Genomic DNA, 26,770 nt, shown 5'->3' with positions numbered 1-26,770 from the left:
CTGTAGACTTCCTTCTTCTGCTGGAAGTTTTGCCAGGAGTTCCTTGCTCATCCAGGCAGGACTCCTGCCCACTTTGCTGGGCTTCTTACTCAGAGGGATGCAGCGATCTTGAGCCTGGAGGAAGTGATGCTTGAAGATTAACCAGCTTTCTTGGACCCCTCTTCCTTCTAGGGCCCTACCCCAGGAGATTCCTCCAAGTAGGTCCCTGAAGAGGCCAAACTTAGCTCTCCTGGAGTCCAGCGTTGCAATCCTACTCATTGCCTTTCTCCCTCCTCAGAGGATCCTGAACTCCACCCTCTCATGGTCACTGCAGCCAAGGCTGCCCCCAACCTTCACGCCTCCAACCAGACCTTGTTTGTTTGTTAGTACAAGGTCTAGCAGTGCACCTCTCCTTGTTGGCATCTCCACTACCTGCGTCAAAAAGTTATCATCAATGCTCTGCAGGAACCTCCTCGACTGTTTGTGTCTAGCTGTGCTCCCTTCCCAGCAGATGTCAGGGTGCTTGAAGTCCCCCATGAGAAACAGGGCCTGTGATCGTGAGGCTACTTCCAGCTGTCGGTAGAAGGCCTCATCGACTTCCTCTTCCTGATCAGGTGGCCTGTAGTAAACCCCCACAACAGTGTCACCTATGTTAGCCTGCCCTTTAATCTTTACCCATAGGCTCTCAACTTGCTCTTCATCCACCCCGAGGCAGAGCTCCACACAGTCTAGTTGCTCCCTCACATAAAGAGCAACTCCACCACCTCGCCTTCCTGGCCTGTCTTTCCTAAAAAGCACGTAGCCATCCATGACGGCATCCCAGTCATGTGAACTATCCCACCATGTCTCTGGAACTGCAATGAGATCATGGCCCTGCGACCGCACACAGATCTCTAATTCTTCCTGCTTATTCCCCATGCTGCGTGCATTGGCTCTCTGAAATGCTTGTACACCAATCAAGCATGTAAGCTTCTCAGGAGAGGTGCAGGAGGATCCTCCATAGCCATGTTCCATGCTGTCTCCCCTGGCTGTATGCACCCGCTGGAGGCATCCTGACTGGAGCGGTGTTTTACTGACTCCCCTGCCACTATACCACTCCCCTTCCCTGATCTTGCCTAGTTTAAAGCCCTCCTTACCAAGCTGGCCAACCTGTTGGCAAAGACGCGTGTGCCCCGCTTGCTAAGGTGGATCCCCATCTCTTTTCATCAGCTGTTGATCTTCAAACAGGGTTCCACGGTCATAGAAACCAAAACCCTGCTGCCAACACCAGCGGCGCAGCCAGTTGTTCACTTGGAAAACTCGTCTACTTCTCCTCCTGTCCTTCCCCCTCACAGGCAGGATTGAGGAGAAAACGACCTGGGCTCCCAGACCCTTGACCACCATTCCCAGAGCTCTGAAGTCCCGTTTGATGTTATCCAATTTGCCTTTTGTGTCATTAGTGCGCACATGGAAGAGCAGCAGAGGGTAGTAGTCCAATGCATGGACAAGCCTTGGCAGTCTTTCCATGACATCTCTTATTCAAGCCCCTGGCAGGCAGCAAACCTCTCTAGACAAGAGGTCAGGTGGACAGATAGGTGCCTCTGTCCCCTGCAGCAGGGAGTCACCCACAACAATCACTCACCGCTTCTTCCGGGTGTTCCTGCACGGCACAGGGTCTGTCAGGCCAGTTGCCTCCTTTGAGGCCACGCCCAGCTCCTCCTCAGCTTGGAGGGCACTAAACTTGCTCCTCCTCAAGATTTGCCTTAGAAGGAGAAAAGCTCTTGTTCTTCAACGAGAAGTGACCAGTTTCCAGCCTTCTTCAACAGTGTTATGATGTACCGTTACACATAGTACGGAGCCCTCCGGCAAGTCCACTGCAGTGGGGGGTGGGGATTCCAGGAGCTGCACAGTCTCTGAGAATACCCTGTCAATCTCTTGCTCATCTTCTCGGATGCTACGCAGCCTACTGACTTCCTCCCTTAACTCCTTTATCTAGTGACGCAACTGGCCAACCACAGCACACCTTGCGCAGGAGAGCTGACTATCAGCCCAGGCCTCACGGAGAGGTCCTGGGCACTCCCTGCAGCCTGACACCTGTAGAGCTGCATCTGCTGTCAGAGGGTCTGTCTAGATCGAAGCTTCAGACACAGGTGATGCTGCAACTTGAACAGCCACTGGGGAACGTGCTCTGTGGCGTGTCATGACCATGCCTGGGGATTGGCCTCTGCCTAGCAGCGACTTACAGGGTGCTTGACCCACCCCAGATTCACTCTTAAAGACCTGTTTTTAATAAACAAGAGAAGGACTTCTGAGGTCACAGGGCAAGGCCTTCCACAGTGGTGTGGAATAACATCATGCCCATAGTTTTAATCTGAGAAGAGAACTTGCATTAATAGACTGGACAAAACTTCTACTAAAAAGAAAGACTTGCAGCAAAGGGTAAATCAGAACCAAAGTTAGGGTTGTCACCAAAATCCCGGATAGCTAAAACATTGTAGCTTTAAACCGCTGATGAAATCTTTCTCAAATCTGACTGGAAAACATTTCATTTGCTTTTTAAGTCTCTGCCCAGTCTACTGCGATGATTGCTTTTTCTCTTGTATTTCTTCTTCTAAGAAGTTCTACTGTGTGTAAGTTTTAATATTACACATTAAAACTTCTTAAAGAAGAATCCAAGGTTCACAGAAAATGTTTCACCTAAGATGTGCAAGAGTAAATCATGTACCTCTCCGCTCCAGTCACACTTGTTCCACTTGCATTGATTGGGCTGAGAAGTATCGGGGCTGGTAGCAATGGTTCCGAAGTTTGTTCCAGCAAAGCAGATGCATCATGGTACTCTCTTGAGTCAGCTGGGATTTCCACCAATGTTAAAATGAATGTCTGTTCCTCCTCTGGACATCTGCTACGATCATCATTCACTACTGTAATTTTTTTCAGGGAAATAAATAAATAATAAAAGCCTATCATTCCAGTTTAAAAATCACACTGTTCACCTTTTTTATGCCCTCACCACCTACAGCAATTAGGTGTTCATTTTTCAAGGGAAAAGGGGACTGGGAACATCCTGGAGACAATATGCTTCCTTTCTTCTTAGAGGAGATACCAATCACTACCCACTGTGGCCCCTCCATTGCAGTAGAGTCCCAATTATCATTCACAAAAAAGAGTAAGAATGTCTAGTAGGAATCAAGCTTTTTAAAATGGGTATTCTAGCATTAAATAATAACTTGCAGTTTAATTAAGCTTGTGTAACCTGGGTCAAATGGCCCTCTAATTGCTAATGCCAGGTGTTAAGATTTACTTCTTCAAAGTGGTAGGAGTCTGCTGTTTTGCCAATAATCCCAAGGTTCTGTTTTCCTTACTGTTGACTTGCAGAAGAGGACCAACAAAGAATAGTCATCAATTTAATAAATGAGAAATATACATAATTTAGCCAACAGATGGATGTTAACAGCTAACTGCCAATTGCCATCTGTTAGAATGAATTTCAGGAGGTACCATTTTTAAGGTTCTTCTCAAAAGATAGAAAGCCAAAGTGCTGCTCAATTAGCTAAAACAGTTCTCATTTTTTTCTGATTTAAAGCTGTTAGACTCTAACCTGAACTCACTCTGGTTCTTTACCTAAAGATAATTTAAGAAGCTCTTTCCTAAGACCCTTGCAACAGACATCCTGGAAGAAATACACGCCCTACCTCTTGCACATCCTCAGAAGTTACACCTTTGGCAGGAAAATTGCAGTTTCCATTTAAAGCAAGTATTTTGGGCTTCTGACACAGTGATTTTCCCATCTCTTAGTCAAATATTGGTTCCAAACCACCTCCATTTCAACTTGTGTTATGGAAAAGCAGCTATCATCTTGGTACCTTTCATCACATTTAATCAGTTAGGAACTGATTTGCTGACTTGCTACACCTGAAAAGGAAGGTCTAGTTTCTTTCTCCCATTTCTTTCCCTGTTTCTCCTTCTTTCATGCTCCATATTCACACAGTCCTACCTCCTTACCCACACAGCTATGACACTGGCACTCACCAGACACTTATTAGCCACTATAGCTCACTAAACCTGTGGAACACTACACAGGTTCTCTCTCCCCCTTGCCCACCTTCAATTTCTGACAGATTAGTGAGCTAGAGGCTCACAGAGGTCTAAAAAGTGCTGAAGCCAGCACAAGGTAAGCAGCAGCAGCTCAGAGCAGGGAGGAAAGAGCAAGAAGTTTCTCCTCCACTGATTTTTAAACTTAATGAGGTACCATTCAAAAAGCTACCAAGTCTAGTTTGTGTTAATGAAATGAAGATAAGAGGTTAGTGATGAGAATGCTATTACACTCTGGGTCATTATTTTTGTTAATGAAGTAAATTGTTTTAAATCATGTCAATGAAAACACTTTAATTTTTTGATTCATCTTCATGTGATTACAAGATACACAAACGTCAGATTTTGCTAACTTTGAATATTACCACGTTATACCTGAAGTCTCTTCTGTGCTGCTTATATATTGCTGTTGAAAATCCTGAACACATGCTTCACTCTAGAAATAAAACATTTGCAATAAAACAAATTAAGAGATCTGAGAAATAACTCTAGAAAATAGGAAAGAAATAAAGCATGTCAAATACTGAAGAGTCAGAAAATCTAGTAACATCATCATAATTGCAATTTGCCAACTTCTACTTCTGGCTGTTCTAGGTTGAAGCGTACCAGCCTGACCAGAAACACTTGGGCAGTACTTATATATCATTTATATGTCTCTCATTGTCTCTATTGATGGTTTGTTGAAAAAAAAAAAAAAAAAAAAAGTATGCTTCCTACAGTACAATTCTGTCAGGGCTGACTCACACAATAAACTGCTGAGTGGTGCTAAGAACACAAATTCCCCCAACTATTCCAAAACCAGCAAGCGCCAAAAGAAAAACGCCAAGCTCTGCAACTAATCTCTCTTCCCTTTTATGGCACATAACATTGCTAAAAAAAACCACCACCACCACACAAAAAAAGTAAAACCCCTACTACATTGAAAGTTGCCTCCTCTCACACCGACTGCCAGTCCTGTAAAAGCCAATTCATTTCTGTACCTTGTTTTAAGTTGAGATCAGCCTTGACACATCAACAGATTGCACTGGGGAAAACAAGTCACCACCCATTAGCTGTTCCATGGTAACTGTACAGACACTGACCTCAGGCAACACTAGAAAACCTGAGGGAATTAGAAAAATGAACCTCTTTCTCAGGAACATTTCTCACTTATACTAGAGCAGGGATACACAAACTACTGCAAAGCAAAGGATGGAAATGGAAGACTATATGCATTATGGACAAACAAGATACGTACAACTCTTAGTTGAGTTTTAAAATAAAGGGGAAAGAGCACAGTAAAAGTGAGGAGAAATAAACGACCACAGGTAAAAGAGTTAACAGCTTAAGTCTCTTGGATACCCAATATGCCTTTTTCAGACTAGATTATATTCATCAGCTAAATCCCAAACACTTTTTTTTTAAATTATCCTCTAGAGGGATATTTTGTTATACGTTAACCGATTTGAATACAAGACTTCAAATCTAGTTTTGCCAAGGTTTGTTTTAAAGAAAGGAAAGTCTGTTTAAGCAAAGCAAAATAAATTGTCTGTGAAATTATAAAGACAGCAGTGATATTTTAACCAAACAAATATAGCCATGAGAAGTCAGACCAAATAAATAAATGAGGAACTTCTACCATCAAAACTCTAAAAAAATTCCTCAAAATTTTGCTAGCATATATCATTTATAGCCCTGAAATGCTATACACTGAGGCTCGAGAAGATGGGGTTCGCCTGAATGACTAAGCTTGATTATGCCTACACAAAAAAATAAAAGTTTCATTCACCAGCTGAAGTACCAGCTCTGTAAAATGGGTGAGTGAGTACATTTGCACTGAGAACCTCTTCCCATACAGAGTTTCAGAAACTGGGCATCTCTAGACTGTAATTAAATTAAGTTCTTTACCTGAGTTAAGTTGATTGTATACAGATTATGCTCAGCCGGACTAGGATTTTGCTCAGGAAGTCCATCCACAGAACTTTGATTTGGATAAAGCTCTTGTCCCAGGTCAGAAGCCTCAGGTTTTGGTGATGCAGTTAGAGCTTTTAATTCCTCTGAAGTTCCACAAGCATTTCTCATCTCTTTTTCTGTTCTGAAAGATATATATAGTTAATTTGAAACTAACTAAGCATATCATCCTGTGACATGGAATAAATCCTGCATAAGTATTTACTGAATAGTATGCTTACATAGTCACAGAGAATTAGTTTTTGAAGAGGTGTTCTGTTTCTCTGTGACTACATCCTTAACATTTCTTTTCAGATGCAGTTTTATGGGAGACATTTAAGTAGCAAGGTGATTACTAAGAACTGAAACGGCAAATACACAAGTTAACACTTTACTTTCAAAAGCTGTAGGACAACATGCAAGAGTTTAAAACCTTAAAAACAAGGCAGTCTATATTGTAAAATCTGTGTGCATTAATACACACCATTCCTGCAGGCATACAGTTTCCATCACAGGCGTGTACTTCCCATGCACTTCAGCTGCATATTTTAAGAAACTTTAAGAATACATTCAATGTAAATTGACCATTTATTCCTACCTCTCTGTTTTGTCTACTTGTTTGACAGGTTCCATACTTCCAGTTGCAAAATCATGAAGATCTAAAGAACTACCCGCAGCTGGTCTGACCTGTTGTAGTTCCACTTTCTGCATTTCTGCAGTATCCCTCAGAACTGTGGCCTCTAAAGATTTAAAAACAAGTTTATATATGATATGTATACATATATACGTGTGTGCATGTCTGAAACAGAGATATATATGGAATGATGTTAATGAAAGGGAAAAAAGTATACTGCATTGTACTATTGCTGTCAAGACCATCCCAGTAACTTAAGGGCTTTCCAGATAATTTAAGACCTGCCCAGAAAAGTCTTTACACAGATTTCATTTAATTTTATACTGAAAGGCATATTTATGTATAAAGCTATGCCATAAATGGACGCCCTGCTGTTATAATGGTGATGCATCATCTGCGAACACAAACAGAAAGTGGATATTGATTTTAATTCAGTTTTGTTTCAGAAAGAAATGTGAATTTATCACAGGAATCTATTTATAAAGCCTTAGGATAAGAGACAGGCTTACCACTTTGGACTTGCTCTAGTTCTTCCACAAGTACATTTGCATTAACAGGCTTCTGAATAATGTTCTTATTTGACCTCAATACTCCAAAATCTGGCTCAGGCTTCAGGAGTCTACCTCTTGTCAGTCTTAGACTGTTCACCATAGGCATGGAGCTATCACTGCTGGTAAAAAGGAAAATAAAATTGATAAAATTCTTGATTTTGACAGTTGACAGTGCAACAAAATTACTATTTTCAGCAAAGATCACTGCACAGAGAACAGATGGGAGATGTGGAACAGAGCTAGTAAATTCTGGTTAATAATATAATAAAAGAAACACAAAACTCAAAGCAAAAAATCTTTGATTATAACTGTTAAGAGAGGTATAATCTGATAGTTTGTCCAAGCAATGAACCTTATTTTTCTGAAAAGGTGTTCCATCAAGCTATTTCAACATTTTGTAATTTTTTTTTTTAACAAAATTTAAAAAAAACAAGAGAAAAATGATAGCAACTCAAGCAATTCCTTGACATTTGTTTGCTCTAATCAGAGCCCATGGGAGCCATGACATTTAAGCAACCTGCCTTGGCCTCATCAGCTGTTCAGTACCTTCAGGAAACGAGCTTGGTAAAGTAAGAGAAATCCATATGAACTAAGTTCTAACTCCCCTCTCCCCCACCAAATTTCCCCAAATCGCGTGTTAACAGCTCATAAAAGTGGTAAGGAAAATTCAAGAGGGTTTTTCCAGATTACATAGCAAATTACACAAGCTGAGAAACCTTCACTAAAGCAAGATGCCTGAAATTCAAGAAACGTGCCAGAAAGAACCTGTTAAAGGTTAGCAGTGTCAGAGGATCTCCCTCTCCAAAGTAATTAAGGTAGTAATTTCACCTGGTATCTGTAGCATTTTTCTCAAAATATCCTTCGCCACCTGTTCCTGTGCCGGTGCTTTGGTCCTCTAGATTAATGTTGCTTCCATCCTCGGAAGGGATCAGTTCCATGTTAGAAGGAGGTGAAGAAAGTAAATACTGACAAGAAATTACACTTTGCTCTGAATAAGCACGGGTCACAAGGTTACTGGCCACATGTAAATCATCTTGAGCAGGTAACGTCTGTGTCCGTTCTGGTTAGAACAATAAACAAAACAGAAAAGTCTCATTAAAAAGACTCAGGTTTTGTAACTGCACAGAGCTGCTCACAGATGATCAAATTCAAACTTCATTTGATAAAATCTGCTTTCTCCAAAGATGCAAACTTCAGTCCCAGATAAATGCAATCTTAAGGTCAGTTTTTCGTAGCAGCGAGGCAGAGATTAACATTCACCCATGAAAGCCAATTTCAAAAACTAGTCTAAACACTGGTAAATTCAGATTATAGCTAGTTAAGAGGGGGGAAAAAAACCCACCAACAACAAAAAACTATTTTTCACGTTAAAGACCAGAAAATACCACTGACATGTAGGGACATTTAAGCTTGGTTCTTCTCTTTTGCCTGACTTATGTGAGCAACACAGACTAATTCAAACACATCCTTTCTTAAAAGAGCTTCCAGAAACATCTTTGTAGCAAAGTGCTGCAGCTGGCAGTATCCAAAACAGTGCCTCACTTTTCCAGGCCAGGCAGCATTGCCTAGCCTATGTGTTATAACTTAACAGGACTAAATGTAGAAGAGATTCTTGACCTCTTGCTATGCAGTAGCATGTAGAAGCAGCTTTGCAGCCACTGTTCCATCCCTCCTTAGGCAAACCCATGAAGCACAAAGAAGGCTTCGTCCCATAAATCAGATCATACCTTCAGTGTTTATTTTCAACTGGAACGTCGGATCACCCATTGCAAGTAAAGTCATAGCAGCTTCAGTGCTTCCATCATTAAGTCCTACAGAGTTGTTCACACACAGGTTAAAGTATGTTTACCATTAAATTCACTTATCATTCATTACATTCAAAAAGCATTTGACATCATTAGTAAAGTACATATTTTCAAATTGTTGCCTTTCATGGATCAAGATGTTTGTAGACAGACAGCAATTCTCATCCACTAAATCCAAACTATTGCAGAAACATTAAGCAGCATCATTATTCCCATTAATGAAAAAGAGAGAGAAAAACAGTTTAATCAAGATACCCATACCTGTAGTGCTGACCAGTAGTTTAAACTCCTCACTCTTAATCTCTACCCAGAATATCTCCCTTCACCTATCACTAACTGGTCATATAAAATAAAACATTTCCATCTTCCAAACCTAATGCAATGAAATAGATGAATAGGAAAAAGGCTTCCCCACCTTCAAAAGGGACAGTAACCCACTCAATTTAAACCGCTGCACAGCAAAACTGAGAACACATTTAAATTTCAAAATAAAAGCTATTCTAAAAATTAATACCTCAGTCAGGGTTTGTAACCTGTCTCATATGAAAAGAATATTTGCTTCTGGAAGACTATGATCACTGTTTTCCCTCTTGCACATGCTGTCTTACCAGTTTAAGATACTATAGTCAGAGACCATAGAGATGGCAAGGACAAAGTTATGTTCTTTGTACATTCTTTGTACCATTCACTCACACAGCAAGTGCATACTGTAAGCTCTTGCAAAGTTTCCTCTTCTTGCACAGCTAACCATGTGAAACTGATACAAGGGACACACAAAAGGTACATTTTTGACCCTAAGAAACAGTCTTGCAGTGCTTAGTCCACCAAATTGACAGAGAACAGTAAGGAAGAAGTGTTTTAAGCCTTCTCCAAAACATAAACGCATCCCAAATCTCATGAGCCTGGCTGTGTTAAGATATATGAACTTCCAAACTTCCATCAAGAATACCTACATATCGATAATAAATCGATGAGCAAGACATAACAAGATTATTTCATATCTACCTTTGTCCTCCTTTGGATTTTCAGGCATGTTTGCTTCCTTAAACAACAAAAAACAAGACAAAAAAAACCATATCACACTTCTATATAAAATGGATCTGCAATTTTAATAAAATGGTTACCAGCAAACTCTCTGCCCCTGGCTTTAAAATGGTATTTTACAGGTTAACAGTTTTATTCATACAGTTTTCCTCTATGTCCCTCATATCTGTGAGGACAGCTAAGAGTTTGTTAAGCTATACTATTGTAAGCAGGTATAGTAAACTGACGTTGGCCATGTAGTTTTATATCTGCTATGAAGCCAGAAAAAGAAGATATTCTTACAGCTGGTGAGGTGTTCACATTTTCCTCCCTCTGCATCACTGGCTGGAGAGACACGTGAGACAGACTTTCAAAATCAGTAACGACCTGCACATCTGGGACATTCGCAGATATTTCCAGCTGTAAAAATGATTTATTTATAAATAATTAAAAAGTATTTCAGCTCATTAGCCCCAAAAGAAAATCTGATGAATACAGTTTTTAGAGTCCATATACGCTTAGCTGATCTTGAACGTTTAATGGGATCCCTTCCAAAAACTAAGTTCTATAGTACATACCATGTGATTTGAGAAGAAAGGAGTTACATGAAACAGAGATAGAATGGATAATACTGTAATTGAAAGCAGACAACCATAAGACCTTACTTCCAATTGCTTATTACTCTACCAAACTAAGCTTTTTAGCTGATATCTTTCATGCTGGCTATTTACCTCAAAAAGGTTTTGTATGTTTTCTCACTTTTTCTGCTTTTTAAGTCTTCAGGAAAAAAGCAGTTCAGCCTTACAAAGCAAATGTAGGGAAAATACATAAATACACACACACACACACACACACACACACAGAGCCTACATCATGTAGGTATGTAGCAAAATTTTATCTGTATGTACACAGTGAAATTTTATATACGTATGTGTGTATATATATATACACACACACACTTATGCATATATGTAAAGAAATTTATATACGTACACACACACAAAGCGAATACATATAATATGTATGCGGAAAAATTTTTATATAAAAGTTTTGCCGGTATTCTCTTCCTCTTTAACACTATCTTTCCATTGAGAACTTCAGTCACTTCACATTTCAGACTCAAGGACTTGAAGTCTGACAGAAAGGTTACACTACTGCCGGTAATACTCTTATGAAAAATGCTGCTCTATTTGGGTAGTTTTCAAAAGCTTGCATTTTCACACGTACTTTGCACTGACCTGCTTAAGTTTGACAGCTGAGTTCTCAGGTATCTGATCACCTCCCTTACCCGATGGCTCCTGTGTGTTAAACCAAGTAACTTGAACACCATCCCCACACTTAATATTCCAAATCTTCAGGATGAAGGGATTCAGCAGAGCTCCCCCTGCAACAACTTTTCTGTCTGTTCCAGAGTTTCCCTTGGTGCTTTGACTGAGCTTTTAATTCTCTTGCTCTTTTACCTAAAGCTAATTGTCCTTTTAGTCACTTGCACACAATATATAACGCTACATAAGGCTGTAAGGCAGGAATGATCTACCAGTTAAAGTTTCTTGACTGGGAAGATTGAAGGGGTGTGGGGGAGAGAACACACAAACCAAAACATCTCCCTCATTTCCTAACATTCAAACGTAAAGTTGAAATGCTCCCCTTGTTCCATCTTGGGCCTCAAATTATGCAGTAAACACAGGAGGCTGTGCCTACATCCAATCCCAATAAGTAAACCAGTGAACACTCTGCAGAGCTTTACAGTTCAAAACATGAACTAGACCTTAGACTAATGGAGCATTTTGTTCAAAATCAAGTATGCGCTTCAACTAAGCATCCTTACTACTGTCAATACCATTCTTAAGAATTAAACTAAACTGGGGAAAAAAAAATAAAAGTACTCAGAGATGCAGTTACAAGAAAAGCATCAGTTTAAACAATTAAAACAAAAGTACACGTGCACAACACAGCAACATCATACCTCCTCCATGGTTTCCTCTATCTGAACAGGAACAGGTTTTGGAGATCGAAGACCTACAGGAACAAACACTGGAGCCTTGTTTACTTCCTCTGGTGCAAAACATTGATCTTCATCATCTGGCTCAAAGTCATCAGCCTCATCCTCCTCCTCCTCTTGCGAAGCCCGGAGAGTCACCAAGGTTGTCTTTGAACTTCTGTGCTCTTTCCCAGACTTCCCTCTGTGAGCAGATTTCAGACTTTTGCCTTTAGTAATATTCAGTTTATTTTTTTGTCTTTGATTTCCCTTTTCACTGCGATCAGGCTCACATTCAGAGGCAGAAGAAGAAGCAGTTCTTAGCTCCGAGACCTGTTTTGAGGCTATCCGTTTTGATGATCTTCTGGACTGCCTTCTGAAGTACAGAACAAAAGCACATTTAAAAACAATGAAATACAAGACATTCCAAAAAACAAACACAACAAATCAATATAAGTTCACTGAATAGAAAAGGACCACTTTGACCAGCAATGTGATCTAGTTACCTTCTAGCAAAAGTTATTTTTTGAGAAAAGTGTGTCCAGACTCTATTTCATTAGAAATTCTAATTATTTCATATATGTACAAAGTACTGGTTGCACATGCATATTACACAGTTTGAGTGTTGAAAAGTCACACAGTGAAATGTATAGGATGCAGAAATCTTTGATTGGAAAAGGTGGATTAATTCTCATTTTGAGGGACTTGGAAGTTGCATGCTTTTCTATCAGGGGAACATTTCCAGTTCTCTTTTACTAAAACTACACTAGGAACCCCAAACTGTGAGATTTTAGCTCCTCTGACTTACGCCTAGAAATTAGGATCATTAGCCAATAACTATTTGTCTGCTCGTGTTTCTCAGACAACAATCTCTTCAAGAATCAGCTGGATACCATTTCCCTCCTCAAAACGGGGAGCACGAACACTTTGGATACCAAAAGTAATTCCTCGTTTCCTAAAAAAAAAACCCAGCATCCTTGGAACATGGAGGTGAAGAATACATAGCAGCAGAGGCATCCACCATAGAGTTTTCATTTAGGACATTACCACAATGCCTTTGTCCCCAGCATGGGTACTTGAAGGTCCTCGCCTTTAAAATCAGGAACTGCTATGGTGGCAGAGTACAAGCAAGGTGGGCCCAGGAGCTACGACTGGTATGATAGAGAGAGAGAGAGAACAGAAAGCAGAAGCAGGAACTTTGGGATGAGTTGTTCAGAATGCTGGTTGTGTCTGTCTGATGAGAGTACAGACAGGGTAAAAGGCATAGGGACAGCTATGCCCACCTGAAATATGGGAGGCCCAAGGACTGACATCCTGTATGTGCTGATACGCAACTTTAGAACTATGGCTGATAATTAAAAACAAAACCAATCAGTTGAGCTTAAAAGAAGCTTGTTTTACCTTGTGAGATGATCTGATGTTTTCTCCTGAGAAGTAGAAGGCTGAGAATCTTCTTCTTGACTCTCACTCTCTGATGAAATCTCTGGAGACTGGAATCTACCATCTTGCTTGATTCTTTTACAGAATGTTTCTTCAGAGTCTGTAAAAGGATGTTTTCTTGTAGCCTCTGAGGAAGATGCAGCTTCCACTAAGTTACTGGAGTTTTGCTGAACAAATGAAACAATTATTACCATGTTAAGTGCCAAACCCATTTTTAACTGGTTTCAGTGACAAACAGATTTAAAGAACAAAGTTTGAAGTTCTTGAACACATGCCCAATTGTCATCTCTGCTGCTAGCTTAAGACTTCTTTCCTCTCCCTCCCTCTCCCTTTTTCTTTAATTTCAGGCTCTATAGCAAAAATGCTATTTCATGGCACATGTGTTCCCAGTGCTACTAATTAACAGATCAGGTCTTCGCTCAACTTATCAAGAGCAGTAGCCCTTCAGCAGCTGGAAAGAGGAACTATATTCTGTTTTCTAAAGCTACCTATTATTTTAGAGGACAAAAAGAGGGAAGGGAAGAGTTATTTGTTTTCTGCCCTGGGAACTAGTTAGGAAGAAATAGCTACCACAATTTAGAGAACAGAGTTTGAACGTTATTCAAACATACAAACAGAAAGTTTTCTCAGAACCTAAGCAGCATTCTATAAGGCAGGTTGTGTCACAAGTCTTTCTCCTGCAGGAGCTGTAGTTTCAAGGCACCCAAATTTTTGCTCACTTACAGTGTTTGCTTTGACAAAGTTCCTACAGATCTATTCTCACAAAACGGTTGCTTGGGATGGAGGTAAAACTTTCATTTGAACCCAGTAAACAATTCTGTTCAAAACATGTAACTTTTTAAAACACATCAGTAAGTGCAGTCCCATCAACTATGGGCACTTGGCCAAAACGTATGCTAATTGAAAATTTCCAGTGATCTATTTAGAAAATAAAGAGCAACTTGATTCAGATACCACAACTATAGACAGAAAGAAGCAGTCTGGGCCAGCTCAGGTCTGCTGATGTAATTTAAGCAGAAGGAAGTCTAAACAGGCTATTCAGGTATGTGTCACTAACCGTAAGTATGTGGCATTAGACAGCTGTCTTAATTTTCACTGTTCAATGCATAGCAGACATTAAATTTGCTGGTAACAGGGTTAGCATGTATTTATGCTAATGAAGACTCTTGGCCATGTAAATTGTTAAAACTTAGAACTGACAGTACATAGTAAATATTCCCACAGTTTTTGGATTCTGAGTACGTTCAGTCAACAACACTTCCATTGGTGAAGTAAAAAAAGAAAAGAATCACTTTAACCATTCATATCCATATACTGGGTTTCTGCAGCATGAGTTCTAAAAAGTTAAGCACAAGAATTAAGATATAAATTGGCCCAAACTAAACGTTCAGCACTTACCATTGACACATCTGTTTTTCCTGACACCAAACACTCTTCGGCATTTCTAATCGCAGAGCTGTCTTCATTTCTGCTTCCACCTTCTTCAGAATCATCTCTTTTTCTAGTACCTCTCATTAGGTTTGACTTTGGCTTCCAGAGGGGGCCCCTCACTTGATGCAAAGCTTTTGTATCACTTGATTCACTTTTTTCTCCAGAACTGAATTTATCACTGGACCTACAAAATATTAAGGTTTTAAATCTTAGTGCTCAGGTACTATTAAATAGACTGTACAAGCCTGGCTCACATACAAATATTTAGTACATCCACCCAGAAATTGACCTAAGTGTTCTGCATTTTCTCTACTTATTTATTAAACTCCACTCACTAGGGGAAGAAAAAGAGCAATGCAGAAAGGAGATAATTTGCTTTTCTTCAGTAATGGACCTTTCAGTTTGCTTTTGGATGAGCAAGCAAAACAAAGTCAGCTACAGACGAAAGTTTCAGCCTATGCCACCACAGGCCCCAAAAATTAAGCAGCCATGGAAGCATCTTCATTAATTCCAACATTCAAGGTACTACAGTCTTTAAACAGGATGTGCTTGAAGAGATGTGAGAATTTCATTCGTATCAGTAAGATCACTAAAATCTTGGACTTTTAAATTCAAAATTGAGGATCTTCCCCCATCACAGAAGCCAAGAAGACTCAGTAAGGTAAGGCTCTTTTCTTACTATCCTTTGCACAAAGACTCTGGGATATGGCTACGACACAAGTCATGAAAGAGATCCCAAACAGAGATTCAGAGACAGAAAGGAGCAAGAGGAGAATTTCAGAGAACAGTAAAATAATTGGATCCTAGGCTGCTCTATATTAGTTAAGATTATGCAAAAGACAGCTTATAACATAGTCCAGAACTGTTACAAGTGAATGGCACAATCTGCCTCATATTACACATACATAAAAGGCACCCCCCCCCGGCCAAAGCATTGCACAAACTTCTCCTGCTAGAAAGGAAAACTGAAGAAACAAGGAATACATTTAAGACAAGCTCATTGCAAACTGCTCTAGGTAGAATAACCTAAAGTGAGCTTGTCTTCCTTTCAAGGGTCCACATCCATAGTCCGCTCTACCTTAGGTGTGTGTTAATGAAAAATTCACACAGCTGAACTCCGACTGCTTGCTCCTACTGTCCTACTCCTATCTGCAAAATATCCTTTTCTAATGAGGAAAACAGTCTTGAAAAATTATGTGATGCCATTGAAAAATACCCTTAAAATTATGTAAGGATGCCACCTAGTGACCTTCATGGCAGTTAACACATACAACTGATATAGCTCAGCCTACACTTCAAGAAGCAAGCACTAAATGAAAATAACTGGATAAACACATTAAGGTTTGTTTGTTTGTTTGTTTGTTTTTTAAAAAAAGAGCTTTTTTTAGTTTGTCAACAGGGAATTTTACCTCTCCGGGGTATCCTGAATGCTTCCTACAGCCTCTGTAGATAGATACTCTTTTTGCTCTCTCTCATCGGGGCAATCTGGTGATTTTTCAGGGGAACAGAGTATTTCTGACCTCATACTTCTTGTATTTGTCTCTGGACTGTCATTCTTAGCCGAATTCCCCACAGGCAACAATGCTTCCATGTCATCCTTAAATTTGGGGGAAATGACAGTATTAGCACAAAATATATCAGATGTACAATAAAACATTGCAAGTTACAAGCTAGAGGTTAATTTCAAACAAAAGTTTGTTTAAAAATTTTATAGCAGCTTATGGCGTCTATCACTGTTCCCTTCTCCCTTGAAGGCATTTGATCCCTTGAAGGCATCAATATATTCCTTTGTGATCAGCCACCAGTGGGTTCAGAATAAACCCCACAGCAGAAATATGCTATGCACATAACTATTAATTATCATGTACGTGACTGAAATATAAAATGTAAGTGAAGAGCAGGATGAGTCTTTAACAAAAAACGTAGACAGGAGTAGTGCAAAAGACCTCATATTAGGTGCAAGTATCCAGCAAGAATATAATTCTCACTAGTCAAAATTTAATTTATGGGTTGAAAGCAGCTAATTTAGACACTTCATAAAAGCAATGGGTGCAGGGACAAGTATCAATAAGCGCAGTCCAAAAGATCTGGACAGAATTCTCACTTGTGAGGAAAGAGGTTCCTCAGACTCTTCTACCACAGGGAGACTCTCTCCTTTTTCCGCTTCCTCCTCAACTGGAGCAGCAAGCTTTTGCACCACCAAAGATTCTTTCTTGCTACATGCTCTTCCTAGGTTAGGTCGAGCCCTCTGAAATCGATTCCTTAAGAGTTGTGCTGGTTTGAGGGCAGCCAGCTTGCCTTCCGGGAAAATGGATTTTTCAGCACTAGCGTATTTAAAACAAAACAAAACAAAAGTCAATTGACTTCATTTGCGGGTGGGGAAGAAAACACTTCTGCATGCATTCCATTTTTAATCAACACTTATATAAGATGATTAGAAAAATCTGATATACCATATGTTTTGTTTAAAATCAAGAAAACTACCTTTGCAACATATATATTACTATATATGTTTATAACTATAACCATTATATATTATGGTTAAGATTTGGCAACAAATAAGGAAATTTCATTGTCAAAACATTTTTGACAGCAACGAGAAAGTTGTGTTACTAATCAAACCAACACTGAAGAACCTGCAACTTGATATAGGTTTAAAATCTTATTTTGACATAAGCAATAGTAAAATAGAAGAGCATACTGGGACCAATAAAAGACAGAACTCTGGCACTTTGCAAAATATACGAGCATTACATGTACGATCACTGTACGCAGAAATACAAATCCAGTAAGAAAAGCTTGGTCAAAAAGAGCTATGAGCTCAAACAGAGCAAGACTGTACCAGATAAACAATGAGAACTAGTTCAGTTCAACTAAAAATGTAATCTGGAAACAAACACGGCAAGACACTGCCAGCAGGCACTGAAAACTAAGCATTAGAAAAAGACAGGAAACAACGAACAAAAGAATTGACATTTGCAGAAGTGTCTAATTTATATACCAGATGAAAACCTTTTAAACCTGATTTTGCTAGACTCTAACCTCACCTGCTTTGCTTACGCAACACATTTTCAGAAATATGGGGCACCCGAGGCTCCTCTTGCTGTGCCTGTTCCTCATCACTCAATACATCAGCTTGATGCAATATAATTTCATTTTCACCCTTTAATTTGCAATAAAATATAAACATTATGACTTGTAGCATGAAGAAAAAGGAGAAGCAAGCAAATTTTTAAAACAGAAATGCGTTTTATTAAAAAAAAAAAAAAAGCAAGCATAAACTACGGATCTCAGTGTTAATTTCTCAACATGAACACAGAAGAGAATCATGCTGTTTTATTGAGACTAACCTGCCTGAGCACATAAATCAATTAAAAGGCATGCAGGAGCATAATTTTTTTTCAGTTCTGGGCTCCCTAGAGTTAGTTTCTTCACCACTACCATAGGCACCTAAGCACTAAGCAATAAATAGACAAGTGTTATCCATAATCAGTTGTATTACATGGAGCACAAGGGAAACCGTGCACTGAGGCCTTTGAAAAGGCTTTGGAAAACCTTTGAAATGTGGACACTTCAGAGCACAACACAGACGCACCCTAGCTGTCACAGAATAACCTCAGACTCAGAAAGGTTTATTAGTTTTACTTCTGTATTCGCCACACTGGTTCCACACAGACACCACTCAAACACACTCCTCAGCGCTCCAGGTCCAAGACAGCTTTATTAGTACAGAGGAGCATCAGACCTCTGTACTCTGCAGTGGCTCTATCCATTTTGTACTGCACAGAGTAGCTGCGTATGCATGGTCCACAGGCCACAGGTCTAGAAGAGCCAAAGCTGAACCAGAAGCAACTAACTCAGCTGGGCATGAGCAGTGCCCTTGGGGCACTGAGTGCACCTGCAGTATGCCTCTCCTGCTCCTCTCTGGGAGCGTGGCTCACAAGTACTCACAGCTAGCTCTACACAAATAAGTCAGTCTCAGAAAGTTTAAGCTATATTTGAGTTCTCAGTCAACTCTCCACAGAACCAGTTCATGTCTGCAGATTAATGATGCCATGGATGCAACCTACAAGATGGTTACAGAGAGTTTAATACTACTACAATGGCTTGTACAGTGCCTAGTAAAGTGTCTGTGGGACATAACACATCAGTAAATATCCTCAACTTTACACAGGTAAATTGAGTCAGTGTCAGACATTGTAATGGTGAAGCCAGTCAAAGCTTAATTCTTGCATAAAAATAGCTGTTTCTTCACCTTCTCTTGATACTTCATGCTGGATTCCTCAACACAGACTTGATTCATCCAAAAAGGAAAGATAAAATGAGCAAAAAGCTCATTTTATACTGCTATATATAAAATGCACTTTTCTTCTATAATCCCCTAAACGTGCACAATCCTTTTCCATCATGCAGTCCAACCAAAATCACACCCTCATTTTCCAGAAGATATGAGTAATACAGGTTGTACGTGTCACCATTTCATATCTGCATTACCTCAACGTATCACAGTTTTGGGAAGTTTTCCCTGAAGTATGGCACTTCAGCTTCAGGGAATGCTTCTCAAGCGTCCTAATGTAACTTCATAACACAGAACATGCAACTTGAAAGCGTTTTTTTGAAGGTAAAGAATTTATTCTTATTACACTTACGACAACAGACACAGCATTGGCCGATTCGTCTTTTTGCAATACCAGCTGCTCTGCCTCAGGTTTTTTATCCCACTCATGTTTTTCTGTTTGTAATTCCTTCCTTCCCACAGTGCTTCTGAAGTTTGGCTTGTGTCTCTGAAATCGGCCCCTCACTAACTGGACAGGTTGAAGAGAAGCTGATTTGCTTTCTTCTTGAGTCGTATTTCTGCTGTCAAACCTAAGTCAGACAGAAAAAAAAAAAATCTGAAACTTAATATAAAAGTATGCCATTAAAAACCACAGGTCAGTTATATTTACCTATAAAACATCTCTCTGAATTTTTAAAAGAAACAGGTAAATAAAATTCTTCTGAGTTTACCCTATACACACAAATCTTTGTTTCAGCAAGAAGTGCAAAGCACCAGTCTAACTACTTCAACAACAGAATTAACTAATTCATTAGAGGCACTATCTTACTCTTCGCTTATTACTATAAAACGAAAGCAATTTTCACGTGGTTTGTCTGAAAAGCAAACTGACATTCTTCTGCTTAAACTAAACGCCTCTAGTGTTTCAGATGATGAAACCAACTCTGACAAAATACCAGCTGTAAAAATGAATGCTCATTAATTTGATGCTTAGCATAGAAATAACTGGAATTTCAATATAATCGATGCTGAAACTATGAAAACCGACATCTCATTAGGTATTTTTATTAGCTTTTCTTTGCCAGTGAGAAATCCATTGGCACAACAATTGCCTTTTTAACACGTCTTCACTGTCACAATCGAGAAACAGAAGCGGCTAAGTCTTTACCCTGCATCAGTAGCTGAGGTCTCTTCTTGGTTATGTACAGGTGGACAAGACTTGAGTTCACCCTCCTCTGATCTTGAAAGCATCTCCAAGGACTGATGACTTGGCCTTCCAGAAGCTTCCTGAAAGCCAAGAGAGTTTTCCTTTCCTAAGGATTCAAACGACTGCAGGACTTCATATTTTTCTGTTTTCTAAAACAATAAAAAGAAACGAACCAGAAAAAGTCATGATACTTACTCAGACCAAAAAGGACATTAATCATGATGTCCATAAAGATCAGTATTAATCACTCTCTAATGTATTTCCTGCAGGAAAACTCCCATTGCTTACTTATTTGCTTACTAATAACTTCCCAGGCTTTCCAAGAAAAACATACACTTGTTTAAAAGAAATTAAACTGCTTGATATCTGTATTTCTTCTTTGAGATCTTTTAGTAGTACTTTTCTTTCTTCACTGTCATCTCTACAAGCGCACCTCAGGTCAGAAAGACATTTGGATACCTAACAAAATATATAGTGGATGTAACTGTATGCAAGGAATAATAGCTTAAGTGGAAGGTAGGGGAGTTTCTATTTAGAAAATTTCAGCTCTTGAAAACATTTTGTTTCAGGAAAGATTAACTTGCATTTTCAAAAAAATCGTCAGTGTTTACTTCAGTTCCACAAACCCAAAGGCTCAGCTAAAATTAAAGAAAAAGAAAAAGCCTTACATCTGCATCAGGAAGGGTGCTACATTCACGGTCACACTGCGTTAAACTTTCTTCCTTATTGGTATCAGCCTGTGATACACCTTTATTTACATCCAGCACATCCTTTCTACCGGTTATCTTTCCTAAATTTGGCCTTGGTCTCTGGAATCGACTCCTCAATAGCCGAGCTGATGAAACAATGGTTTTCTCCTCTTGCTTCTGAGGACCAGATTCCCTACAAAACAAAAAAATAAAAGCACAATTGAAGGCAGGGACAACAGCGGCTCGCCAGGTCATGCCTGAAATACTTGTATGTGATTCTCTCCAATACAGGAGCCAAGTATAAAAACATTTAGCTTTCTTAGAGCAATAGCCAAAGTTACTGACATTGAAAAAAGGTCAAAAAAGGTCATATCAAACACATCATCAATCAAAAACCCATGCATCTTATAAATAGGTCAAAGACAAGTACAAAATGAAGCAATTTCAGAACAACTGCAACTTCCAGTCACAACAAGTGTTTTACAAATTTTCCATCTTTGTCTAATCACATCTAGAACTACACAACGGATTTATTAGAACCCACCTTTTTAAAAGGACCGCTTAACAGGAAACCAAAACCTTATACCCAAGAATTTAATGCAAGCACATAGGGCTGTATTTTTAGGACTAACATGCAGAAGGTAAACACAAGAACTGAGCATCAGAAAAAAAGCTATTTATTTACAAACTGGACTCAATACGATATGCCAAGAGAAGATAAATTTAGTACTTTCACATGTGTTTTTTATTCTAGTATTGTCTCAATTAAAAATAAGCTTTAAAGCTAGGATGAGTTTATACCTATAACAATTTTAGCTGTTGGAGCTGAATGTTAAATACCTAGAGATATCAGTATTTTTTTTTAAATCATCCCTCCACTTAAAAAACAAACTTACTCTATACTGAAGTCTGAAACTTCATTCAAGACATCTGAAGATTCCTCTTCACATTCACAGCTTTCAGCTGAGGACTTCTGGGGGGAACACTGGCTTGCACGTATTGAGCCCATCCTCTCAGAATCTGCACAGACATCCTCTTCTAATATTACAGTGCATGGCTGAGCGTCTTCATAATCCATCACATCCTAAAAAGAACACAAATTTCACTCTAAGAAAAAAAAAAAAAAAAGCTCAACCTCTCCCTTAGAAGAGCAGAGGGGGGAAAAAAGGGGTTTATTTTAGTGCCTCTCCTACAAAAATGCTCAAAAAGATCTCTTACTTCCTGTTCAACCAATTAAAAATCACTAGATAATTTAAAAATTCAAATTTGTTATTTTTCTATATACTGTTTTAAATGGTTTATTTTCCAAGACTGTTCTTTCTGTTCTGCACTGCTCTTTTCATATATGATATCACTCCTAAAACAATGGAGAAATGGGATGCAATCTCTCTCCATGGAAAACATAATCTAAATGCAAGCATTAGAAAATTCTGTGATATTTCAGATAATTCTGAAAGAACAACGTGGCATGCACCTAGATCTTTGTTACTAAGGCATCTGCTTGGGCTTCAGAGAAAAAAAAACGTGCCTAATCACACACTTGCAACCGCAAACACCCCCAATTGTTCATGAGTAGGAAACTCACATTTTTGAGGCATGAAACATTTTTTTCATTCCTAGGGAGCGTCACATCCTTTTCCATTTCTCCATATTCAGTTTTCTCCTCTTCAGCATCTTTTTTCTGTGTTTGGACTTCAGGCCTTGCAGTAGTTCTTCCTATATTAGGTTTTGGTCTTGGCATTCGGCCTCTCTTTAGGGGTGCTGGTTTCAGCACAGTCTGTTTGCTGTCCTCCTGTAAACCGGTTCTTTCATTAGACCTGGAAAAACACATACGATTCGTAAGTACATAAGATGAATGAAAGTTGGAGGGGTCTCAGAGAAATAATATCCTCCTCCTCCCACCCCCACCCCCCTACTTCTTCTTCCCCCTACTTATTAACATGCACTTACTTAGAACTGAGCTATTCACTGCTAACTTAGAAGTCAGAGGTATATCTGTTGGAGGCTGAAAGAGTACTTGAGAAATTAGCATTTGTTTGCCCTGTCCTTATTTCCTCGTAGGAGGAAGGATACCACACTAAATAGACCTTTTCTCACCCCCTGCAACAGGCTCTTCTCCTGTTCCTATCTGCCTCAGGATGACCTCTGACCCATAATAACTCCTCTCATTTTCCTATCTGCTCTAGAGGCATACGGTCTTAATTTAATTAAGGGTCCAAATGGTTAAGCTGCAAACATTCAGAGACTACACGATTAACTTGATCCATAATCTTACCAACATGAAAATGTCAGCAGCATATTATTAAAACCAGCAATCAGCTTCTATGCCTTTTCACCCTGAGCACCAAGTTATATAGCATGGTTCATGAAAGAAATAGCTAAAATATTTTAGCTACCAGATCAAACCCCAGTTTACCTCCCTCCATCCTCTTCAACTATCCATCTTTAAAAATAAAAAGAAAAACCACACAATTTACAACCTTTCCTGCAAAATACACTCCTCAGCGCATTTACACTACAGCCTCCACTGAAATGAAAAGCAGGACATATTTCTTGATTAACATATGCATTAAGCTGCCTACACATTTTTTTCCCCTAATCCCAGGTATCTAACACTTAACTACACTTTAAGAGCAAATTTATTCCTATTATTTAAATATATAAAATTTTCCATCACTGGAACGTATGTATTTCAGTATTAAAGCTAGTGGACAAGGCTTGTTTTTGTTTTAAAGGGACTAACGTTCAATTTTTTGTGTTTATCATGCTTAAAGCCTCATTTAAGAGCACTGCTTTAAAAACAAAAATGGTTAATCTATGTATGCCATGCATTAAAAAAAGTTATTTTTCTTCCTTCAACTTCCGTCTCGCTGCAGAAATTTACCAAGAAAGTTCTATAATTACCATTCTGTATAATACTACCAGAAGTGAGAGGGATGGCAAAGAGCCAGAGAGCAGTGCACGGCTTCTCATTTTTCACATACTTACTGAGACACCGTCTCCAAGACCTTATCGTGTTTTCCGGCAGATCCTCCACTGGTAGTATCATACCCATTACTTTGGTCAGTATTCTGAATAGAAACAGAACATTAAAGACATTAATTCTTTTACATTTATCAAGTACAGGATTACCTAACAGGCCAGATACTGCCCAAAATAGGATATGAAATGGGATGCTATGACAGATACAGACGATTCATAGGGTAAGTTTCACATTAGTCAGAAAGGTGCAGTAAAATCTAGATCAAATACAGATAAGCTTGTATTTGCTGCAGGACATGAGATTATTGGCATCTACCATATGTGTCAAAAACTCCCAGCTTAGCTGAATTCTCTGAGCAATATCACACTGTCACCGCAGATTAAGCAAGTGGTTGACTTCTGGTCACGTTCAGCAAAAAAAGATAGTGTTGCAGTTACATTCAACAGGTTTTTTAGCTAAACACATTACTTTCAGTTATCTTAGTCAATTAAATACCTTTTCAGTTTCTCTCTTAGGCTCCACATGGGACATTTTATCTTTTCCTGCAACTTTTTCAGGCTCTTCTTTCTTTCCAGATGCTCTTGTAATGTTTGGCTTAAACCGCTGTCGACATCCTCTAACTACTGTCTTTGCAATCACCTTTTTTTCGGGTTCTCTGAACAAGAGAGATTAGCAAAGGATTCACAACGATGATATTTACTCCCTAACATTCAAGCCTACATAGTACCCGACAACCTGCATAGCTTTCTTTACTGGAGATGAATCTTATATTGAGTTGTCTTTGGAAAGATTTGCACCCACTTATGCAAGTTTCTTCATATGAGCACAAAACCTGTTTTGGTCTTACAGTGTGGAAACTCCATTTATCTTCCCATTAAGAGGATATGAAGTTATCACGTAGCTACTTTTTGCCACCTTTTCTGAAAGATTTTAAAATAATGTCACAAACGAAGAACTTCAGTAGACTGCATGCCATAGCTGCTTCTGCAAGCGTCAAGAGCTGAGCCATTAGTTGGGAAAAAAGGGTGGCAGAAAGTCAAAGTCACAGATCTACATTCCTAGTAAAGTCTGGTTTAGTCCTGTGCAACGATCTCACCACTAAAATCTTACCTCTGTATTAACATTCAGTTATGGCTTTCTTCCCCCAAATACCAAGCAAATTTGACTCTCTGTAAAGTAATGCTTTCTTCAATTTCTCAAGAAAGAAGCGCCTATCCTCTACAGTAGTACCATTTGATACAGTCCAAGAAAACGCAGAAGCCAAATTTAAGATGAATACGAATCTTCCCAACTAGTGTTGCATAAAGACCTTTTTACAATAGCACCATGCAGAATAAATTAAAAATTATAATCAAAGTTGTAAGTTAACACCAGTAGACTGGAAAAGCAATTTTAACACTTACTCAGATTTAGTCTCCAGATCTACGTTCTCTACTTCAGTGATTTCACTTCTGTTACTTCCACTCTCTTCCACAGTGCACTGAAATTAAGACAAGAAATATTATTCTTGGACAAGTGGTCAGATACCTCAAAGGCAGCCCTCCGAACCCATATGACAGTGTAGCTGGTTCACAGGATCAGCACTGATCAGAATGGATACAATATCAATAGCATAGCATATTAAGCAACATTTCTCCTTCTAACCTTTTCAGCTTCATTCACAAGCTTTGGAGAGGAAGTCTCAGCCTCCAGTTTTTCTTGGGTTGCTGCTTCTCTCCTTCCAGATGATTTTGCTAAATTGGGTTTAGGTCTTTGAAAACGCCCTTTGGGTGCTGGCTTTTCAGCTTCCCTTAAGGTATGAAAAGAGGGGTTTTATATTACCAGAGAAAACTAACATTTCATATGGTCCGAGATATACTTAAAGAGCAGCACAGACTGAATGGGTAATAAAGATACGGTTTTTGTCAGTTTATTAGATCATTCTTAGAATATATGCTATTACTTAAAGGACAGAATCTCAAGTAAACCTCAAAACCTTTGCTGCCTTTCAGTGGAATCCAACTTAAAAATACCTGAAGGAAGAGTCTCTTGCTGCTACAGTTGAAATACCTCTTTCTGTAGGGATTCAGAATTGAAGCTAGTAAGAACAGGCTTACTGACGTCAGTAGAAACTAAAACCAGAAACAATAGAAATCTGCTTCAAAAGTACAAGAGATTTACTTCATATACAAAATTTTCTGTCTCCCTTTCCCGTTCCTCCCCTTTCAGAGCTATCCCACTCACAGAACTATGATCTGCTGTTTTCAAACTCTTTGTCCCACCGCCAATGCCCAAACGTTCTTGAAAAGTGAGATGCACGTAACAATCTCTGCATCCTTAATGACTGCAATAGAGTTTCCCAGTTCCGCACACTGTTTACCAGAGTCAATAAGGTTATTGGTAATATCATCAATAATCCTCTGATTGGGAACTACTACCTTATCTTATCTGTTTCCTAGGATAGAGGAAATAAAATTGTGACAATCAGGAGCGACCTGTCCTTCAACAAGGAAAGGACAGAAGGATGAAACTTTCATATTTAGAAGTGCTACTAACTAAACGTTAACTAGAATTCCATCTCTAAATCAACTTTAAAGAATCATACCGCGGATTTTTAAGTCTATGATCATACAAACTGGAAACCTTAGGTGCACAAGAGGATTGAATGCCACTAATCAGTCACAGGTATTCCTGTTAGAAATAGTCACAAAGATTAACTTCATAAAGGAGAATAGTCAAGACAGAAATAGAGTACCTTCCAGAGAGGTATATCTCAACTTAGACTCTTGCATTAA

At 39.1% G+C, this 26,770-nt stretch overlaps 1 protein-coding gene across 7 annotated transcripts in view; it reads right to left on the bottom strand.

The window, feature by feature from the left end:
- BDP1 (BDP1 general transcription factor IIIB subunit) overlaps positions 1–26,770 on the bottom strand; it is a 52,980-nt gene that overhangs the window by 10,104 nt on the left and 16,106 nt on the right. For 5 of the 7 annotated variants that reach the window (XM_068927467.1, XM_068927469.1, XM_068927473.1 and 2 more), the window contains 24 exons: positions 25,641–25,785; positions 25,400–25,476; positions 24,492–24,651; positions 24,002–24,084; positions 22,599–22,830; positions 21,910–22,097; positions 20,993–21,206; positions 20,286–20,473; positions 19,491–19,707; positions 17,889–18,004; positions 16,946–17,165; positions 16,251–16,438; positions 14,809–15,025; positions 13,372–13,577; positions 11,959–12,346; positions 10,296–10,412; positions 9,975–10,011; positions 8,892–8,975; positions 7,993–8,224; positions 7,123–7,283; positions 6,578–6,719; positions 5,938–6,124; positions 4,426–4,486; positions 2,684–2,879 (listed from right to left, as the gene is read on the bottom strand). In XM_068927467.1, coding sequence (XP_068783568.1) covers positions 2,684–2,879; positions 4,426–4,486; positions 5,938–6,124; positions 6,578–6,719; positions 7,123–7,283; positions 7,993–8,224; positions 8,892–8,975; positions 9,975–10,011; positions 10,296–10,412; positions 11,959–12,346; positions 13,372–13,577; positions 14,809–15,025; positions 16,251–16,438; positions 16,946–17,165; positions 17,889–18,004; positions 19,491–19,707; positions 20,286–20,473; positions 20,993–21,206; positions 21,910–22,097; positions 22,599–22,830; positions 24,002–24,084; positions 24,492–24,651; positions 25,400–25,476; positions 25,641–25,785 — 4,056 coding nt within the window. The remainder of the gene's footprint in view (positions 1–2,683; positions 2,880–4,425; positions 4,487–5,937; positions 6,125–6,577; positions 6,720–7,122; positions 7,284–7,992; positions 8,225–8,891; positions 8,976–9,974; positions 10,012–10,295; positions 10,413–11,958; positions 12,347–13,371; positions 13,578–14,808; positions 15,026–16,250; positions 16,439–16,945; positions 17,166–17,888; positions 18,005–19,490; positions 19,708–20,285; positions 20,474–20,992; positions 21,207–21,909; positions 22,098–22,598; positions 22,831–24,001; positions 24,085–24,491; positions 24,652–25,399; positions 25,477–25,640; positions 25,786–26,770) is intronic. The other 2 variants (XM_068927468.1, XM_068927470.1) reach the window with 2 other exon arrangements.

This window comes from Struthio camelus, chromosome Z, assembly GCF_040807025.1.
Source record: "Struthio camelus isolate bStrCam1 chromosome Z, bStrCam1.hap1, whole genome shotgun sequence".
Classification (NCBI taxonomy): domain Eukaryota; kingdom Metazoa; phylum Chordata; class Aves; order Struthioniformes; family Struthionidae; genus Struthio; species Struthio camelus.
Note: the sequence above shows the minus strand (reverse complement) of the source record. Positions and strands in the feature narration are given on the sequence as shown.